Source organism: Trachinotus anak, unplaced genomic scaffold, assembly GCF_046630095.1.
Source record: "Trachinotus anak isolate AG129_WGS33_773 ecotype Australia unplaced genomic scaffold, CSIRO_AGI_Tana_v1 ptg000032l, whole genome shotgun sequence".
NCBI lineage: Eukaryota > Metazoa > Chordata > Actinopteri > Carangiformes > Carangidae > Trachinotus > Trachinotus anak.
Window position 1 is genome coordinate 2,567,664 of NW_027273883.1, and position 20,501 is coordinate 2,588,164.

Below are 20,501 nucleotides of genomic sequence, written 5' to 3' on the forward strand. Positions count from 1 at the left end.
GTTTGACAAGAGAGGCCAGTGCAGTAGCTGGCATGCAAATTAGACCGTTTTTACCAGTTAAGATATCATTGCCACACATATTTAGCACTTGAGAATTATTTTAATGAACGATTCCTCTTGTTAGAGGAATTTTAAAATGAATGCCCTTGCATGACCTTAGAAAACAAGCTGATTTGTATTAAACTGAAGCAAAATGCTGTAAGTTTTTAGGGCTGGGATAGACAAAACTTGAACTTTTCAATGTGTTCTGAACTGTTTTCTGTGGGATTTCAATTGCTTGTGTTGTTCATGTATAGTTTGGGTCTCAGGTTGGGGTTTGGGTCTTAAATGTGGGGTACCAGTTGGATTTAGTTGGGCTGTGTCTGTAGAAATGCAGGTAAAATAGGTTTTAGTTGTAAGTCTGTGCAGAACTCCTCCTGTGACATCGCTGACAAGCTTTAAGGGACTGTCTGTAAGTTCTTCTATTGTGACATAGACATTGTTAGTATTAAAGGCAGTTCACTTACCAGTCTACATGATGGCTTCTACTCCTACTTCTTCAGGGCAGACTGGATGCTACAGTGACTGGGTATCAGAAAGTGATGAGACAGGCCAACTGGGTTGGGAATATCTGGTTCAGTTAAAGAAAAGAAGTGATAGAAATAGCTCTTTTGAAACATTCAAGCCAGTGGAAACAGTGCAGATGATGTTTTCTACATCACGTGATTTACTGCGAATATGTCCTTTAAACTGGAACTGATTTTCACCACACCTGCCAACTGCACATTTAAAAACTTCCAAAATCAAGCAAAAATTAAGAAAAAAAATACTCAATTAACATGAGCTACACAAATTAACTTCTGAGGCATTTTTTTTTTTATTGAATCTGTGTCAGTTTTGTGCAAGTTCTTTTTAAGAAAAGACAGTCATCAGTCCATTGTCCTGGGCAAAGTCATTCAGGCACATTTGCAAACTATTTCAATAACAATGGGAACTGAAAATGTGTTAACCTTTAAATGACTTCTGTTACCTTTTCAGTTTGTCTCACTTTTGATAACGAAAAAAGAGGAAAACAGAATCAAAGAGAGCATTGGAGAGCTTCATAAGGTCATTAACATCTGGAGCAGACAGGACAACAAGCCTGTTTACACACTGTTGATCACAGACTGGACCATATGACCAGAGTGAGGAGAGTGAGGGTGTGAGAATGAACTGACAGCTGAGCATTCAGGGCTTGGTCAGAGGACCAAACAGGGACAAACAGCAGCCTCTACTTTCCACAGTTATGAATTATCCAGGGATTTTCTGATTGGACAATTAAAAAACATTGTTGTCATGTGGGATAATGCAGGAGGATGACTGGACAACTGCATCATCTCTACTTCACAGGTATTTTCTTCCTTTACCTTTGCTGAGATCAGATGAAATGTAATCGACTTTGTCACCAACATGCTGACCTGTAGTTGGGATGATACTGATGAAAAATATCTGGTAGCACGTGAGAACAAAGACAAAGTGAATCTTTTGTGTCTTCCTATAAGTTGTAGGAGCTGGGAGAGCGACTGCCATCATAATGAACTGTGCTGTGATTCTTCTGTTAACATCAAGCTGCTTCACCTGGTCCTCAGCTATTTATACCACCAACAGAGCAGGTAGAGTCCTGACAGCGTCTCCCAATGAATAAATGCATGAATGACGGCTGATTAGATTTTAGATGAAAAAGATTGTGAACCTGCATCATCTGCAAGCTGGATTTTAGGACTAAGTTGTTTTTTTTTTTTTTTTGTGGAGTTAAATATTTCAATACTGCCCACACCTTGGCACAGCCACAGCAAGTGTCAGGTGTGCCTCTGAGTCACATGACCTTCACTAGTGTCAGATCTGAGTTACATCATCGAGTGCAGCGTGCTTCAGTGTTTCAAAGGACAGTTCAACAATAGTTTTTCCTTTTTGTATCAGGCTTATTTTTGAATTTGTACTGACAGTTTATTTCTTTCATATCTGGCATTCAGAAAACATGATGCAGTCTGAGTGATAATATTGCAGATTTAACGATGATATTTGATGGAACAAACACTGACACGTGCTGGATGCTGTTTGTCCCCAGCGCCCAAGACACTGAAGTATCTGTTTGACCCACCTGTGTACGCTGAAGTCATTGGCCGAAGGGGGGGTACCGTCACCTTGCCGTGCATGCTGAGAACCAAACCCAACCATTACAAAGTGAAATGGACAAAGCTGGAGCTGGAACATATAGGGCCGGAGAACATTATCATGATATCAAATGCACATGCCTTCAAGCCCTACGGCCATCTTGGACAGCGGGCTTCTCTTCGAAAGGCTCACGCCATGGATGCCTCCTTGCTGCTCAGGCGCCTGGAGCTGGAAGATAGTGGCACATATCGCTGTGAGCTCATCAATGGCATTGAGGATGAGAGTGTCGACATAACATTGACGATTGAAGGTAAATGAAGCCGTAAGAAGACCAGTGTATCATCTAAATGCTGTTTTTTATGCGTGTGTGTTAAAGTGTCACTGGTGTAAATGGTGTAAAATGAATGTTTGAAATGTTCCCACAGGAGGTAAGGGTTTATCAGGGCTGAGGGTTTGTGCGTGGGAATCAAATCTTTGATGACAGACAGGAAATACAGGACACAAGTGTAAAACATAAACACTGATAAGATGGTTTCTAATTCTAGGTGTGGTGTTCCCCTATCAGAGTAAAAACGGACGCTACATGCTCACTTTCTATGAAGCCAAGGAGGCTTGTGCTGAGCAAGATGGCACACTAGCCACATACGACCAGCTCCACAGAGGTACCACATACTGTGTCAGTTGTTATTATCCACCACCAATATGTTGTCTGCAGCTGTATCAGTCCTCTTTAACCGCCACGTCTCCTCCTGCAGCCTGGACAGAGGGTCTGGACTGGTGTAATGCAGGCTGGCTCCGTGATGGAACCGTTCATTACCCCATCATCAATCCTCGACCCGTCTGTGGGGGAGGGCTGCTCCCCGGGATCCGCACTTATGGACTAAAGGATAAGAATCAAGACCGGTTCGATGCTTTCTGCTTCACCTCCCAGACGACTGGTAAGCTTCGAGTTTGTTTGGCTTTTTTGCTCCTGCTTTTAACTCTGTGTTTTCTTCTGTTTTTATGCTGTTTTATGCTGTTCTTTTTTGTCTTTGGTAGGAAATGCGCTATATAAATAAAGATGCCTTGCCTTGGATCTGACTCTTATTGGTTTTTGACTAGTTTTCTGTCAGAAACCTGGAACCAAAGTGGACTGATGGAAATAGAAAGGATTCAGTAACAGTAACATTTGTTCCTGAGAGACAGGAGGTTTACATAAGAATACAAACGCATAAAACCAGGAACCTGGAACGACTTAGCTGGAGACCAGTCATCATAGATGTGTTTAACCAGTCAACATATTCACTGTAGAAATACACACATAAATTGTTGAGAGGAGCTATTTGTAAGTTTTATTATTGCTACATAGCCAGTGTTAGCAGTAACAGCTGATTATTGACCAGTCTATAAAAGTGACTCCGGTGGTGGAAAGCAACCCTTTTGTTTTGCTTCAGTTTCTATCACATCTTTTTTTCTACTGAGGTTAGCATGCTAGCCAGCTAGCTCCAGTCCAGTGGGCCCATCTTCTTACTTTCCAGTACCGAATCACTTCAGTCTGCCCAGAGGAGATAGCTGCTCAGAAGACGTGAAAACACGATTGCTGAAACTCTGTCTCCGCTGCTGAAAATAGTCCCCAACAAATATACTGTTTCCTCCTGTTGTAGTAATGTTTGCTTAAATCGAGTGCCCAGCTGTTTTAGTATCTGTACATTTGTGACTTCTTGTACATCTGCAGGAAGAAACAATGGGCTTGGGACTGAGACCCACAGAGAGTATAGAGAAGTTAGCAAGAGTTGAGAGATGGACAAACACGGGATACACCAGTTATCCTTTAAATCCTTCAAAAAAGACAGAAAAGCCTATTTCACCTTTAAACCCCAAAAACCTCTGATGACTGAACATTCTAAGTTATAAGAATCTCATCTGCAATATCTATGCTCTAACCAATTTCACTTCCCCTGTAGATCAGGTTTATGTAGCAATTGACATTTTTTCACTCATTTCAAAGCAGAACTCAACATTTCTGGACCAGAAAACTCCAGGAAAGTGGATTTTCCTTTTATATTGCAACGGAGCGTCACTGTTCAATGTTATGTGAAGAGAAGGATGTTGTTAACTTTATTTCACAATCATGTATTGTTCCATTATTGATTCTGAATGTCAGCTCTGCGGAGCAGCAAGCTGACCTTTAGTGGCAGATGTGTGACAGTGGGACTGAAAGTAGGTTGACAGAGGACAATAAAGTCCGTTGGTGAGAGAGGATAAAAACAAATTCATCAGTGGGAAAATACTTGGCGGCCTCTGTCCCTGGAAACTTCCACTGCAGTTTGAAAAATGATTTGGAAAATATAAAACAAAGGACTTAATCTGGTTATTGCATTTGATAGTGTTCAAATGACACCAAGCCTGGATGTGTTTACATCAATTTTCCCCCCTCTTTCACAGGCTCTGTCTTCTACATATCAGGGGCCTTCTCCTTCGAACAAGCACAACACGCATGTAAACATCAGGCTGCTGAGTTGGCGTTGGTCGGCCAGCTTTACGCCGCCTGGCATTTCAAAAAATATGACCAGTGCGACGGCGGATGGCTGAAAGATGGCAGCGTGCGGTTCCCCATCAGCAGCCCCAGGAAGCGCTGTGGAGGAATCCCCGAGGCAGGGGTGCGCTCATTAGGGTTCCCTGACAATATGACACATCTTTATGGAGCCTATTGTTATAGGTAGCCCCAAATAAAACCTAAGGTCCCTCAGTGTATCTCAGAGCTGCACGAACCAGAACACATACTGTACAATTTTATTTGCAGGAATGATCCACCAGTGGGACAAATTACAGTCCCCAGCAGGAAACCTCACATCTGAAGCAACAGACAATTACTGACAACATACTTTTTATATTTTTAAAATTAAATTTGTCATATAATTTAGTCAGTATATTAGTGCTTATAAGGGTCAGTGTTATTCAATGAAAACAGGGATTTTTGAGTCCAAAACAAAAGGTCCCGTTTCCATGTAATTTGGTGAATTCGGAAAATTTTAAAGCCAGGAACTAATTTAGCGGAGGGACAAAACCTCATACAGTAGCTCTTAACTCTTTATTTTATTTTATTTTATTTTATTTTAAGGAAATGAGACTGAATTATTGGATTGAATGATATAGTCAGAGGCTTTTTTGATCAGGCCTATTTCTTCTTTTTGACATAAAGACAGCACAAATCTACGTTAAACTAAAGTTTTCCAGAACGCTTGTAGCTACCAGCCAAATGCTGGTAGATTTTGTCTGTGGCAGGTAAACAACCATTTCCACTCCACCAGTGATTCTCTCAAAAGTGTAAGAAATAACTGTTTGTTGGTAAAACAGTATAACAGACAGAAAGCTTACTGCAGTTCATACTGGATAACGCCAGCCTCTGCGACTAATGGAATAATTAGAATGGAAGTAAATGGTGAAAAACACACACAATCATCTTACACTAAACCTGTAATGACTTGACAGTTCTGTAAATCTGCCAGTTTGTCTACATCTAACACGACACTGAACTGCTTCCTGTGAACTCATTCAAAGCAGCTAAAATGTACTTTAAGGGTGAACTGGTTTATCTGTAAATTAATTATATGTAATTTAATTTATTCAATAAAGATCTGCCCACATATAAAGGTATTGATTTGCCAGTAAAATACTTGTGCATTGTTTGAACTTTTCCATGTCAGGATATGCAAATGTGAGAAAACTGATTTTCCAGAGAACTGATGTCACCAGTGTTTCACATAAATGATAAAAGGTGGAGATGTTTTGAAACACATCATACACCAACAGAGCAGGTTTAGTGGCCTTCACTGCTGCTGGACCAAACAGGTCCACATTTAGGACACTTCAATACGGACTTGATCTGGACAAGGTGCTGTTGCTGCAGCTTGGTTTAACAACATTGCTGCAGCAGTGGCTCCGGACTGTGCCTTTCATGTATTAGCATACATTCAGATCACAGATGTAACGACCTTGCAGTTGTATGCTGCTGCCAACCAGTCCAGTTGCAGTTCATTAGTGTGTGAATGGCCAAAGCCCTGTGTCAGATTTGAAACTTTATTACTTTGCAGACTCCTTGTGTTAGTATCAGAAATGACATTAATAGACATTGAGATCACGAGCTGGGATTCCTTCACATCCCATAACCCAACCTTATCTGGAATACAAACAATAACAAATCTGCTGGGAGGGCTGCAGCTTTGCAATTGGAAAGTTTCACACTGAGTTCTTTAGTCATTTTAAGTCAAAAAGACAAAAATCTGCCTAAATTAGCTCTAACATGACAAGAAAAGTTTTCTGATAAAATATTGTAGACATACTGATAATCAAGAGTCATATGATCCTGCTATATAACAGATTCTTACAACCATTCTATTTTTAAATCAATAAAGAACATGTAACAAGCAAAAATTCAGACTACATTACAAAATTACATTTTATTTCTGTTTTCATTGGATCCATTTTTACTATATTATTTCTACTTGTACATTTATATAGTATGTGTTCATTACATCAACGATTAATATTACCTGCTTAGTTACTGTCACACAATCTATTACAGCACTTATAGAAAATGGTACAGCAGATGAGCTCTTGTTGCATTAGTTGCATCATCAAAAAAAAAAAGTTTTTCTTCATTGATCCCAGAAGTAGAGCTGTGACTCTGGGGCCAGTAAAGAGTAATTTAGACACATATTTAAACTTAAACTCTCTGATTATGATAATGTGAAAGAATTATGGCCATATACAGATACAGTGAAGTTCAAATTAGCAGACCATAAGACAAAGTGTAAGAGACGTCTGAATAAAAAGCACCAGAGGATGAGCAGAGTCAGTGATCTGCAGTCTTAAATAAAATGACGGCATGAGTGCACAGAGACAGTCAGCTGGTTCAGCTTTGTCCAGGTGGATCTTAATCAAAAGCAGTGCAGATGAGGAAGTGTCTTATTTCCTCCTCAAGAGTAGGATCATAACTGAATCCCCAGCACATCTGTGTCTTCAGGCAACATTAATTTATCACTGCTGATATGAAAGTTGCACTTTGCAGGACAAAAGCATCCCCCTCACATTACTTGAGATGGCTGTGGTTCAGTCTATTTTACTTTCAGGTGTGATGACTGGCGGGAACTCTCCTCCAAACACAGGTGACTAATTAAAGTGTCTCTCAAACCAGAGGGCCAATCAGGTTTCCTCTGCCTACAAACTGTTAAGTGCTGGAAAAAATGTATAAAAATGTGTTTTAATAATCTTAACACACAACAAATGCACATGTTTTTCAAGGGTGCAGACTGCAGGAAATGAAGGTTAATGGACAGCTGTTGGTCTTGAGCTTTTCTCAACACTAAGGAAGTAAAAACAAGGAATCTTCCAGAGTGCGAGTACGACAGGCTTCACACTTTACCACATGTAGGACCCATCAAGAACTCAGTGCTAACTACCACCAACAGCAGTCTGTTACAAAAATGTTAAAATACAGTGTTTATGGCAGCAGCAGTCAAATTCATGAATTCAACATTGTCACTGAACAGACTATTTTAATCTACAATCTTCATTAAAAAAAAAAAAAAAAGTTAGGTTTGGTTACAAAATGGCTGTAGATTAAGTAAAGAACACTATAGGTTGAGTATTCTGTGAAGAACAGAAATTAGAATAGAATAATTTTTTTTTTTTTTTTTATATTTCTGGATCCCTCAATCCCCCATATACTGCAGCATTTTGGGACAAAATCCTTCCTTTTACCTACTTGGTACATGGTTTATATAATAGCCTACATTTAATTTGATTTATTTAGGGTAATACAGACTAATAAAACTTACATTTACATGAATAACTCATCAGAAATGTTTGAGCTATATCAACATATTTGTATTTAGATGTTGATAAGTGGGTCTAAAGAGATGGATAACTTGGGGTTAATGTGCATTTCCCTAATTGGGCCCAGGTCTTTTATTTGATAAGAAAGTATCTTGCAAACTGCACAAAGCTAAAAACTAGAATGTCTGTTGATAAAAATCTACCATTTAGTGTTTAGTGTGCAGGATCCTCTCTTTTCTTCCCATATTACAGTTTCATTCATTTTAGATGTAATTTCTTCCATGGATATCTATATCAGCCAGCATTTTTTTTTCAACTGGCCAAATTGACAAATCTATCTAAATCTTCCAGAACTCTTTTGACATGCACCGTTTTCTCCAGTGTTGAAAAATACATATTTGGATTACAGCACTTTTTCCAGATTCTCTATAATTGTAACAAATGTGGCCTTTACATTTCTTAGATTAGTTTTATACAGTTTAACTTAATGTGGAAATGGGGCCAGAAAGTCTTTTGAGACACAAGACAAGTAGGAAATAGTATTTTTTTTTTTTTTTTCAAAAAGGCAGGATGGCTTTACACATTCCACTTAATGTCCCAGAACAGCGGCGTTGCTTTCTCTGTGGCTGTACCCATGACCTCCATGACCTCCATGACCTCCACGACCTCCTCATGCTGATGAGGAAGTAAGGTCACTGGGGCTTCTTCCATTGAATGAGCTAGAGGAGGGAAAAATAGGCAAAGTTTGTGTTTACAGCCTTTACAGTCAAGTTTTATTATTTATTTTATGTATATTATTTATTATATACTTAAAAATATACATAGTGTAATTTTTTCATTGCGTTTACTATGTCCATGGCCAACACTGCTATTTGCACCTGGGGTAGATATCCAATGTGGCGTTTCACACCTGGTGTAAATTATATGGCAAACATCCAGTTGTCTGTAGCGAACGGTGCTATTTACACCCAGGTTTTGTTCTCTCCTGGACCACTTCAAAGAGTCACATGGGAGAAGCTCTGGCAGAAAGGCTCTCTAACATGTGGTTTCTAAAGTTTTTGTTAACTAAACCTAATGCTAAATGAAAACCATCTAATTACAGAGGCTTTCATTAAAATTTACATTTTTGAAAATATATAAACTACAAAACAATAAACATATAAACACTTGAGGTTATTTTTGCTTTACTTATTCAGGATATTCTGTGATTGATTGTTTTTCTAACAATACATGGAGCACAATGTTGGTTCAGGCAGAACACTGAAGTTGTGCTTGCATTAGTTGATTGGCATCAGCTGTTTCATTCCTGCTTTACCAGCTGTTTTGCTGTCATGTGACTAGTAACATCCAATCATATTCATACAGGTCTGCAGTGCAGCCATTACTGCCTGCTGATTCTTGCTGCTACAGCTTCCTCCACCACCTCAACTTCCTCCTTATGTGTTATTTTATTTGTATAATTTGATTAAGATGTGATGTTCATGTTCATGTTTATTGCCAGTGATTAGTTCTCCCATCAGCATCATCCTGCTCCCTCTTGTGCTCAAAGAGGTCAGTAAATTAAAGCACTTACTTGGCAAACAGGTAATCATAGGCTCCTCCCATTGGCCGCCGGGCAGGCACTTGATGACAGGGTTCAGTTTCTGAACAAAACCCTCCTCACAGTAGTACCGCACCTTGGTGTTGGTCTCGTAACGCAAACGTTTCTTCCCAAACACTTTAGCATGGGGAACCTGGGGGGGCTCGCCACAGGAGGCTGTTGGATGGAAGGAAAATGGTGAGACAAAGCTTATTTACTAATTAGACCCTTTACCACTTGTGGTGATTTAAATTTAAATACAAGACCTGCACCAGAAAAGGTGCAAGTTCAGTCAGGTGAACTCACAGACACCCTTCTTGCAGGTGTAGGACAGGTGGTAGTTGCACGGTACGTCGCTCCAGTGGCCGCCGTCGTGCCACACCATCACCGCACAGTCCTCACCAGACAGGAAGTAGCTGTCAGGCTGGCCTCTGTACCAGTTCTCATAGAGCTGACAGAGAGGAGGGAAGATTAAAACAGAGCTAAATTAAAAACAGCTTTTTAGTGATGATGATGATCTCACTATAATATCAGCTTGCATAAGTTTAACCTGAGAGAGTGAGAAAGAGAAAGTTTAGACAATTGTGGGAAACAATTCAAATATTCTTCTGCAGTTGACAGCTTGGCCAAATTATGACTCACAAGTTTTGGACACATATATCTCTTTTCCACCAGGACAATGTAGGTGCTGAGGTCAATGCACCAATTTGTAATTTGCCTCCCACAAATACCCCTTAAAAGAAGATGAAAAATGTCACGTAGCAGAAATTGGGGTCATTTCAGTTGGACAGAAATCAGGGCTGACAGAACACAACTGCTTTGCTTGCTTTTTATAAATTTACTTATTACATTAGCGTGCCAGCTTTTTGGCATCGGCACAGCATCAGCGGTAAAACTCACCAGAGGGTTCCCGTCCGACCAGCGGAAGTCTCCCTCAATGGTTCTGTCATTTAGTCCAATCCACTGGTATTCTCTGTATTTATCTAAAATAAATATTACAAGATACGAGGGTGAGAAAATAAGACAGGGGTCCCTGTATAATAGACACTGTACATACAGTATATAAGGCATATTAAGCTACGTATGAGTGGAGAGCAGGATTAAAAAGGCCCAGTTCCCAGTCACAGCTAAGACCAGGTATTTCAGATCAAGTCAAAAGTCAGAGAGTCCAAAACTGTTGCAGGAAGTAGAATCCTGTCCAAGGCCACATTATGTAACACACTCTGTAAAATATTCAGTTTAACACATTAATACCAGAAAGTATAAACTTTTTTTATAATGCATACTCAAAGACTCCTGTTATACAACCCTGCTTTAGACATTCTAACATGGTTGGCTGATATTTTGAAGATGAGGTCTTTACTCTTACTTACATAACAGTCTGAGTATCAGTCTATACGATCCACAGCTACAGCCCGCAGTAAAAACCGCTAGAGGAATGCCAGATAATTATCTCATCGCCTTTTCGCCAGACGAAATACCAACACCAACTTCAAAACCATGACATTTAAAAGAAAAAAGAAAAAATGAAAAAAAGGAAGGAAAACATGAAAGGTCAATGTTGTGTCTGGACGAACCTGAGAAGCCTCGTTGTTAAAACAAACTCATCACTTTTGAATTTCTCTAGCGTCTGAATCGGAGGAATGTTTGGGTGGAAGATCGCTGGTTTGATATCTGCTGGAGGGAACATGGTCGTCCCTGTTGAAGTGTCATTTAGCAAGGCACAAGGCACCGGCTGCTTCAGTGTTCATGTGTTTCAGGATGCACCAACACCTGAGATTTGACGGTTGCCTGGACAACAGCAGTTGGAGGAAACACTCTGTCCTTTCACATCCTTTTAAATGTTTTTAAAATATATATATATTGTAAAGATAAATTATTATGCTTAAGGTATTTTGCAATAATTTGACATTTGACAGTGGAAAACGTTCACTGTCAGCATCCTTTATTATGTCCAAGTTAGTGTATTATTTATCTGCTGTGTTCAAGTGTCTACCAATAAAACTCAGCCCCACACCTGACTGTCAATTTCTCACTGTCAGAGGAGGTTATGTAACTTTGTCAAAACCATAAAGGTGATTGATTATTATGATATGTCAAGCAATTATTTTAATTTTCAAAAGCAAACTGAAACTGTTAAAACTGGAAGATATTCAATCAATCAATCTGAAAAAAGTGTGGTTTGCCTTTTGATCATCAAAGGTATATGTGACTTAAAAACATGCAGAAATGGTCATATTCTTCACATTCATTTGAAATGCAAGGTGCTGAACACGTTTACTCTCTAACCAGCTAAGATGTGCTCCAGATCTGCTTCCTGCGAGCAGTTACATCTAACTCATTAAATCAGGTTATTTTTGCTTCCTGTTTGCTAAAACTTGTGCGGCGTTCTTCATCGGGGGGGGGGGGGGGGGGTCAAGATTTTACCATTGATGTAGTCCTGCTCCTCAGGGGTCATGACAGAAATGAGATGTCCACCACACATCCGACAGTGCTGCTCAGCCGCCTCCCAACTCTGCCTCTTGGAAAAGTGCCGATAACAGAAGCTCTGAAACTTCTCCCAGCCTGGCTCACACAGCTCCAGGTCTGAGGCAGAGAGGAGAGAAATGTAAAGACATTACTGAAGTGTGAATTATTAAGAAGGCCTGTACTGTAGGTTTATCAAACAGCTGACACTGAACCTTTCTGGCACACATCTCCTCCATAACCAGGCAGACAGAGGCATCTTGTAGTTTCACCGTCGATGCAGGTGCCTCCATTTAAACACGGGTTCTCCAGGCAGGAGTCTGCAGAGATGTGAAGATGAAGGGGCTTAATAATAGAACAGATCTTTGTCATTGTTTAAAAAAAAATAACATAAGACCATTTAACAGCTATTCAACAATCTGCAGCAAAGGAGGAACAGAATAAAATACACAGTAGCAGCATAAAACAGTGGATTTAAAGACACATAAAAACAGGACAAAGTGACAAAGCGTATGTGTGGGAGTGCATGTGGGTTGCTGCTCTCAGCAGTCCGGTCAGGTCAAGTCACTCAGTGGAAGTGGGGAGGGGGACAGACAGTGCCCAGGGTGGGAAGAGTCTCTTAAAATACAACTGGCTTCCCTGTGTAGACGACCAGTGCATAATGTCACTGAGGGGAGGTAGTGTGGTCCTGAATCCCATGACCCACTCAGGTGCCTTAACAACCCGCAGCAGGTTGCAGAAGTTCACCAGCAGTTGTTGTGGGAGGTGGTATTTTAACTTCCTAAGTAAGTGAAGTCTCTGCTGGGCTGGTAAGAGATGAACTCCAGATCTGCTTCTTGGAATAAGAACAGAACTCAGAACACATTTTTGAATATATTCATTATTTCAGATATTAAAATGAGCTCTTAAAATAATACCACTGCATGCTACCTGGAGATAGTTTCAATTAAACATACTATTATTTATTTTAATTAATCTGTTTGTCCGGCGCCATTATTGTCACACTTTGTTCCAGATTTAGCTAAGTTGTTTTCCAACTGAACTGAAATTATTTCATGCCTATAATCATTTTGTCAGACTTGAGGTTTGCAAGAAATTCCCCAAAAAGAAGAGGGAAAAAAAAATAAATTACATTCTTCAAATCAAAAACCATTTCTAACATTTAATTTTCAGTGAAAGCAGAAGCACCAGCAGAGGGCGCTGCCACATCAGGAATGAGACTGATGACACTGCTGAGTCACTGCTGCAGTTTTCAATGAAATGAAAACAATTATTGTGGTAATTTGAAAGAATCTTGTTCCATAAACAACACAGTGAATCTGGTAAAGTGTAAATAGAGGAGAGACAGGATTCATTTCATGTTTGTACGATAAAGAAAATTTTGAATCACATTAATGCTTTAAGTGAATAAACATTGTGACTTTAAAATAAAATGACACCAGTTGTTTTTTTTTTTATTGTATTTTCAAATTAAAATGTAAAAACTATTAAAAGGTGCAGCTTGCTGTGCTTTTCACCACAGTATGATTGGACTTGAGACACAATAATAACCTTCAACCAATCTCGTTTAAATGTTGTGCAATTTCTCGTGTATCATCCTCACAAAGTGAATGTGCATGTGGAGAAAAAAATTTAGAAAAAAAATCAAGGAAAGTATTTCAATTCATAGTAACTTAAAACTTTTTGTCTTTGAACTTGACTAGAATTAATTATATTTATATTAAATCATCTGAAGTGGACACTAAAACTCTTCTTATCTGACATGGTGAGGAGGAGATTCCTGTTGTGAGCTTGCTCTAAGTTCCTCTCCAAGTATTAATCCAAAAACAAGCTAATCTCTCTGATGTGCTGAGTCAGCCTGAGGTCCCTAAATCCCTCTCCTGGTCATTTTCAGAGACAGACTTCTGACACCAGCTGTTTCTGTTGTCATCAAACGTACAGTGAAGTACAGTTACCTGAAGCGCTTCCTTGTCCTGCAGCAGAAACTTTGGCAGCGGGCAGGGCGACGACCACAGCTGCCTCTTCCTCCCCGTCTCTTTTAAAACTCTCTGGGTACATGGTGGGAGCAGTGATGGTCACATCATGAGCGTCTGTGGTCCGAGTTGGACCGGCAGCGCCCCCCTCATCCGGATGCCATGTGCATACTTTAACTGAGGGCTCATCTGTGCCGGTCTCCCCCTCACCTGCCACAGATCCACGTTCTGTGGAGACGTATGAAACATAAAAACACAGCGAAATGACTCCTTCTGCAAACGCTAGGTCCATTATTAACTAAAATTGCAGCATGGTACCTTCTTCTGATTTGGCAGTTTGGAGACAGAACCAGGGCCCACGTCAACAACCACTCATGGCTGGTGCTGTGGCTGCTGTCACATCTACAGTTCAGCAGTATTTGCAGGGAACTGTTACCTGAAGAGCTTCTCTGTGCTGCTGCTTGTTAGCAGTCCATGTGGCTGCCAGATCATCTGATTTTCTACTGTAAAACCCTTCAGGAAAAAAAGCTAGAAGTGGCAGAAGGTGCTGAACCCTGCCTGGGGTCTGTGTAAGCTGTCACCTTACACCAGCCTTCTCCGGCTCTGGGTCACGAAAATCACACACACTCAAAAAAAAAAAAAAAAAAAGTTTGCAGTGTGCTCATTTGGTCGACAGCAACTGAGACACAGCTTTAAATGAAAAATAAATATATGGAGGCCACGAGGGCTCATTAAGGAAATACATATAATTAACAGCACAAACTGATTGCTTCACTGTGTATGCATCTGGCATTTAGAATAAGAACAAGGGAATAATACTTTTCTCAGTAGACTGAAAATCCATCAAATGCAAGAGCGCAAATAATATCTCAAACTATACTAAACAAAAATATAAACACAACCAGAAGGTTTATTTCTTAAATCAGTGTTAGTGAGCCTTTCTCCTTTGCCAAGATCATCCATGCACCTGACAGGTGTGGCACATCAACATGCTGCTTACACAGCATGATTGCTGCACAGGTTACAATAAAAAGGCCACTTAAAATTTGCAGTTTTATTTTGATAAAAGACTTGATTTATTAGGTACTGAACTGTGGGTTTCACATGACTTGGGCAACAGATGTGAATTTTTTTTTTTATTTTGGGGGGGGGGGTCATGGATCAGAAAAACAAGTCAGTATCTGTGTCACCACCATTTGCCTCATGCAGTGCAACACTTCCTCTGCACAGAGTTGATCAGGTTGATTGTTGGTCCACTCTTCTTCAGTGACTCTGAAGTTTCTGGATATTGGCAGTAAGTGGATCATCATACACACAGATCCAGAGCATCTCAAACAGGCACAGTGGCTGACGTGTCTGGTGAGGGAGAGGCAGGTTGGATGTTCGGCCACATTCTCAGAAACCACTTTGGAGACATCTCATAGTCGTGAAATGACCTCTCAGTTCATGGGCAACAGCTCTGGTGGACATTCAGCAGCTGAATGCACGCTACCTCAAAATGTGCAACATCTGTGGAATTTTTTGTGGGATAAAACTGCACATTTTAAAGTGGCCCGTTACTGTGACCAGCCCAGGACACACCTGTGCAGTAGTCATGCTGTGTAATCAGCATCATGATATGTCACACCTGGAGGGGGGATGGATGATCTCGGCAAAGGAGAAATGCTCACTGACATGGATTTAAACACATTTGTGAGGTGTGTGTGTGTGTAGAAAAAAAATCTTTAATCTTTTAGTTCAACTCATGAGAAATGAGAGTAAAAACAAAAGTGATGCATTTATATTTTTGTTCAGTATGTATCAACTGGCCTCATCCTCGATACACAATCAAGTAGGACTCACACCAGTGTCTAACCTATACGCAGCCCTAAGTGGCTGATATGACTGTGCTGTGCGAAGAATAAAAAAGATGATGTGTTGCACTAATCTATTTATCTGACAGATTTGATTAATTTGTGCTTCCATTAAGTTGGTATGAATAAGACATTAAATTACCTTGACATTACCTGACCTTTTACCCTTACACTTTATCTGTTTGCTTGGTTGTATATATGACGCCCAGGACACTCTGTAGAAATGTCTCACATTTACTGCAGCAGAATGTAGCTCTGTTAAACTGTTATGCTCAAAATGTCCTTGATACTCACATAGCTTCTGCTCGTTGCTCACACTTAGCTGTTTTTCTTTGTCTTAATTTGATCATGAATGACAAACATGTTTTGGAGAAATAGAGTGTTTCGGACTATGGATTATACGGCAGTAGTGGTTTCATTAGCATGGTACATTTTGATAATTTTTATTTCCAGTGATTAACTGGAATTGATTAACTGTCAGTCAACAAAGGAGCAAGCTACAAGCTTTAAAGAAACGACTTACAGGGGAAGTGTTTGATGTGTTTTTTGATTATAAAGCAGGTCTAGTTTCTATATTAATACTGTGAAAGTATCAAAGTGATCACTCCACAGAGAAATGCGCACAGCCTGTATTCAGAAACTGAGCCTTAAAATACGCCGTAAGGACTTCTGGAACTTTGTGATGTCACAACAAAGCAGTCACCACCCTCAGCCCACTTGGACCAACAATCCAGTGTTTACCTGAAATCTGTTATACTTTTATTTGATCACTGAGAAAACAGTCAGATCCTCTCCTCTGATTGGCTCACCCACCTGTTGTTATTAGAGCTCCAGAGAGAAGCCTGAGAGAGGAGATGTAAAACTACACTGAGATGGTTTTGATACGAAATCCACAAACATATCTTCGTATGGATATCAACACTGCAAAATAAAACACCTGAAAAGTGTAAAATATGGGACCTTTCAAACTCACCACTAATGCTGCTGGTGGCGATCTCCACTGTGGCCTCCTGCTGTTTAGAGACATCATCAGATTCCTCGGTGACAGGAGTCTCAGCGCTGTATTCTCCATCAGAGCGAGACTCCTGCGGTGTGGAGGAGGAAGACTCTGGTTCCCAGCCAGGTGTGAGGGTCAGATGAGGGATCAGTGTGATTTTTACATCTGAGGGAGGAGGTGCCCCAGTGCCTGTCTCACCAGCAGTTCCCTCACTGGTGTGGTCTGTTGAGAGAGTTGGGTTTGTCAAGAGAAGTTCTGGCTTTATCTCTGGGTTTTCTCCTGATGATTCACCTGATCCCTCGCCGATGTCTTGTTCCCTCCCCTCAGGGTCATTGTCTGAGATATTTTGCGTTGTGCTGAGAAATACTTCTCCTAATCCCTCCTGTTCATTTTTTTCCTGGCTGTCCTCCAGAGGTTCGGCCCCAGATGAAGCATTGCTTTCAGGTATGAAGGTGATAATCTCTGGGGAGCTGGCTTCAACCTCCATAGAAGGGGGAGACAAGGTTACAGATACCGCAGATGTCAACAAAGTCACAGGATCATTGTTTAGGACAGGAGCGTCTCCGCTGGAGCCGGAACCGTCTGTGACTGTGACGACCTCTGCTGTTGGGATTTCTGCAGGATGGATGCGTCCACTCTGCTCTGTTGGATCATGTGTTGCTGCCTCTTCTGTAGTGCTGTTGTATTCCTCATCATCACTGTCGAAAGGGATGGACGACTCTATTGTTGCACCTGTGTGCTCTTGAGTAGGATCATAACCTGTCAAGATGAGGACTCATCTCCATTTATTTGTTTAAATATCTCTTCTTTTCTGAACACATTTAGTTTCAAAATGGAAAACTACAGCAGGAAATAAAACACATCCCACATAAGAATAACAATGTCTTACACTCAGTGTCAAATAGGTTTAAGCAACAGAAATACATAAAATATTTATAATATAATTAAATACAAGTTACATTTTATATATTGTGGGTCCAACACTTTGGTCCAGAGTGAAATATCTTGGATAGACAACAAAATTTGGGACAGACACTGACTGTCATCTATTGAAACTGATACAGGATAAATCCTGATGTGTTTTTGCACCCCTTATTTTTAATCTAGCATAAACAAGTGGTCACATCAGATTTTCCACTTAGCCAACATGCTAACATATATCTCACTACTTAACAGCCTAATTCCTGTCAGCCTACTAACTGTAGCTAAGATTCTGGGGTAGGTCATGTGAGGGTTAGTACTACACTACAGCCATAACATTTTGGTTTTATTATCCTAAAGGGAGATTTCGGTTGATGTTACCCAGCTACTGTATACTTGTTTGCCTTTTCAGGGGAGTCTATGTGACAGCAATAAAGCATAACTACAGTTGAGAATGACTGCAGACCCAAGTCTGAGTCTGGGACATCCTGCAATACTGATTTTGTAAACTCCTTTCCTTTAGCATAAACATGGCACCAACTCCAGGCTAAATTAATATTATTATTCATCTATTTATTGGTAAAGCAGAACACTAGCAATGAAGATACCTCTAAAATAGCCAAAATATTCTGGAACCAGGATACTGATGAAAGCTATTATTAGGTCCCTGTAGCATCCTGACATTAATATTCACTGTACACTTACTTGAATATGTCATAGAGATGTAGGGTTCAGAGATGGCAGAAGTGTCCATTCCAGTCAAACTTTGAGTTACCAGGTCTTGTACTTCCTCGTCTGGGGGGAGATTTGTACTTTCATCTCCAGACTCCTCTCCTGTTGAATGGTTAACAGGTGGTGTAGTGTAGTAAACACCTGCTTCGTCAGTGTGGGGTGACGTAGTCACCGCCGATACCTCCTCAACAGTACTAGTGCTGGCCTCTTCTGGCTTTCCTGAAACATCATAAGATGTGCTCGAGTAGACGAGCTCAGATTCAGAGGCATGTTCCAAGTCAGCGTCTGGAGTGTGGTCCTCTTGTGAAACAGGAAGTTCACCCTCCTGATGCACCTCTGAAGAACTGTTGAGCAGCTCATTTGCATCAGTTCCAGATGTTGCATTAACACCTAGCATGTCCAGGGTTTCAGTCTCTTGGTTAATCTCAGAAATATGAGTCTCTGAGGGCTCTGTGTTCTCTGAAGTTGTCCCATTAGCTGGGGGTAAAGTGGGGTCTTCAGCAGTAGTTACTACGCCATCAGCCTTTGGAGAAGGCGTCTGATGTACACGAGACTCTTCGTGATCTGTGTCTGGGTTTTCTCCAGGTGCTGGTTGATAAGACTCAGGGTGGCTGGCCCTCTCTATAGGCTCCCAGGTGTCTTTGGTGGAAAAGTGCTGTTGATGCTCAGAGGGAGGAGTGACAGACTGATGAAAGTCTACTGTGAGCAATGGCTCCTTGTCGTAACATGGTGTTGGGGCTTGAGCCTCCACAGGGACCTGTTTTACTGGACTGACTGTCTGGGCATGTAGCACCTCTTCACCTGCTGTTACCTCGCTCACGCTGACCTCCTCCTGAGCAGGATTAGTTAAGAAAACAATGTCTTGGCCAATGTCCTCTGGCTCAGTGGCAAGAAAATCCTGAGGAGATTCGGTATAAGGGCCGTTATTGCCTGGAATAAGAGCAGAATTGATAGATTTATATATTTATGGCCAAGATTTTACTGGACCAATTCCTAATATTATAAAAGCTTTGTTGAGAATTTAACAAAGCTTATTTGCATGCTATAAATAGGATATGGCATCTGTGACCTTCATTAGTAAGTTTAAAGGTTGTTGTAGTATTTTTGTTTACTTAAGAGCAAGAAAATACAGTAGTTTAAAGCAGTTGATTCCAGTGTTTATGGCTTGTGACCCCATGCAGTGACACCATTTCTCTTTGGGACCTTGTCACATATCCATAGGCCTTAGTCAATACAGTTACACTAATTTCTAATTTGCAATCTCATTAGTTCGGCAACTTAAAGTCAAAATCGAAACTGTCAAGGAGGACACAGTACAGAACGTTTCCAGACATTTGGACCGTTCTCGGCTAACTGTGGTCTTTCAGTTGGAACAGTGCTTGAACTGTAACTGATGGTATTTTACAAGTGAACAAAGACACAAAGAAGAGAGAAAGGCCTCATGTGTAGAGAAACAGTCCACCAAGGTGCAGATCTTCTTCCTTAACAGAACTATGTTACTTCCTCTTTCCTAATCATTTCATGACCACTAAGATTTATGTTGCAACCTTAAAGGGGTCCTGGTCTCCAGGCTGGTTCAAAGGACAGGGGACTAGAGGACGGTAGGTCAACTCTTACAACACACTAGAAAAGAATAACAACACCTATCAGATATAAAATTGTTGTCCTACTTCTGAAGCAGTAGACGTCGTGTCGTGTGTGAGCCTCGGGGAATCCTGTCTGGTTGCTGTAGCGATAGACGGTTCTGACCCCAGGTTCGCCACCCCCACAGCGCTCTCTAGGGGTGACAATGGGGTACCTCACACTTCCATCTGCCAGCCAACCCGGACTGCAGTGGTTCAGTCCATCATTCCAGGCTGCATATAGTTGGGCTGTGGTTGCCAGCTCTGCCCCGTGACTCAGACAATAGGCCTTGGCCTCCCAGAAGGTGAAACGCTGGGGGGCGGAGCCATGGAACACCTCACCTTTTCACAGGGATACAGGTGGCAGGTTTTAATGATCTTCAGCTATAAATACATATATACATACCA

At 40.8% G+C, this 20,501-nt stretch overlaps 2 protein-coding genes across 3 annotated transcripts in view; one reads left to right on the forward strand and one right to left on the reverse strand.

Annotated features, from left to right (window-relative positions):
• The first annotated feature begins 1,158 nt into the window (after positions 1-1,158).
• Positions 1,159-5,769, forward strand: hapln2 (hyaluronan and proteoglycan link protein 2). The gene is made up of 6 exons (XM_071469699.1): positions 1,159-1,368; positions 1,521-1,631; positions 2,087-2,443; positions 2,679-2,795; positions 2,889-3,071; positions 4,558-5,769. The coding sequence occupies exons 1-6, from the start codon at positions 1,335-1,337 to the stop codon at positions 4,833-4,835; spliced, it is 1,080 nt and encodes a 359-aa protein (XP_071325800.1). The 5' UTR covers positions 1,159-1,334; the 3' UTR covers positions 4,836-5,769.
• Positions 5,770-6,178: 409 nt separating this feature from the next.
• bcan (brevican) overlaps positions 6,179-20,501 on the reverse strand; it is a 32,819-nt gene continuing 18,496 nt past the window's right edge. The window contains exons 6-16 of one of the 2 annotated variants that reach the window (XM_071469698.1): positions 20,142-20,435; positions 18,445-19,401; positions 17,110-17,577; positions 16,795-17,040; positions 13,951-14,196; positions 12,211-12,315; positions 11,957-12,115; positions 10,430-10,512; positions 9,836-9,980; positions 9,524-9,706; positions 6,179-8,669 (exon numbers count right to left, since the gene is read on the reverse strand). In XM_071469698.1, coding sequence (XP_071325799.1) covers positions 8,527-8,669; positions 9,524-9,706; positions 9,836-9,980; positions 10,430-10,512; positions 11,957-12,115; positions 12,211-12,315; positions 13,951-14,196; positions 16,795-17,040; positions 17,110-17,577; positions 18,445-19,401; positions 20,142-20,435 — 3,029 coding nt within the window. In that variant the 3' untranslated portion in view covers positions 6,179-8,526. Of the gene's footprint in view, positions 8,670-9,523; positions 9,707-9,835; positions 9,981-10,429; positions 10,513-11,956; positions 12,116-12,210; positions 12,316-13,950; positions 14,197-16,794; positions 17,578-18,444; positions 19,402-20,141; positions 20,436-20,501 lie in introns of both variants that reach the window. The other variant, XM_071469697.1, reaches the window with a different exon arrangement.

Coding starts and splice junctions, on each gene's coding strand:
- hapln2 (XM_071469699.1), top strand. CDS start 1,335: ATGACTGGACAACTGCATCATCTCTACTTCACAG. Junction 1,369..1,520: donor GCATCATCTCTACTTCACAG/GTATTTTCTTCC, acceptor TCTTCCTATAAG/TTGTAGGAGCTGGGAGAGCG. Junction 2,444..2,678: donor CATAACATTGACGATTGAAG/GTAAATGAAGCC, acceptor TTCTAATTCTAG/GTGTGGTGTTCCCCTATCAG.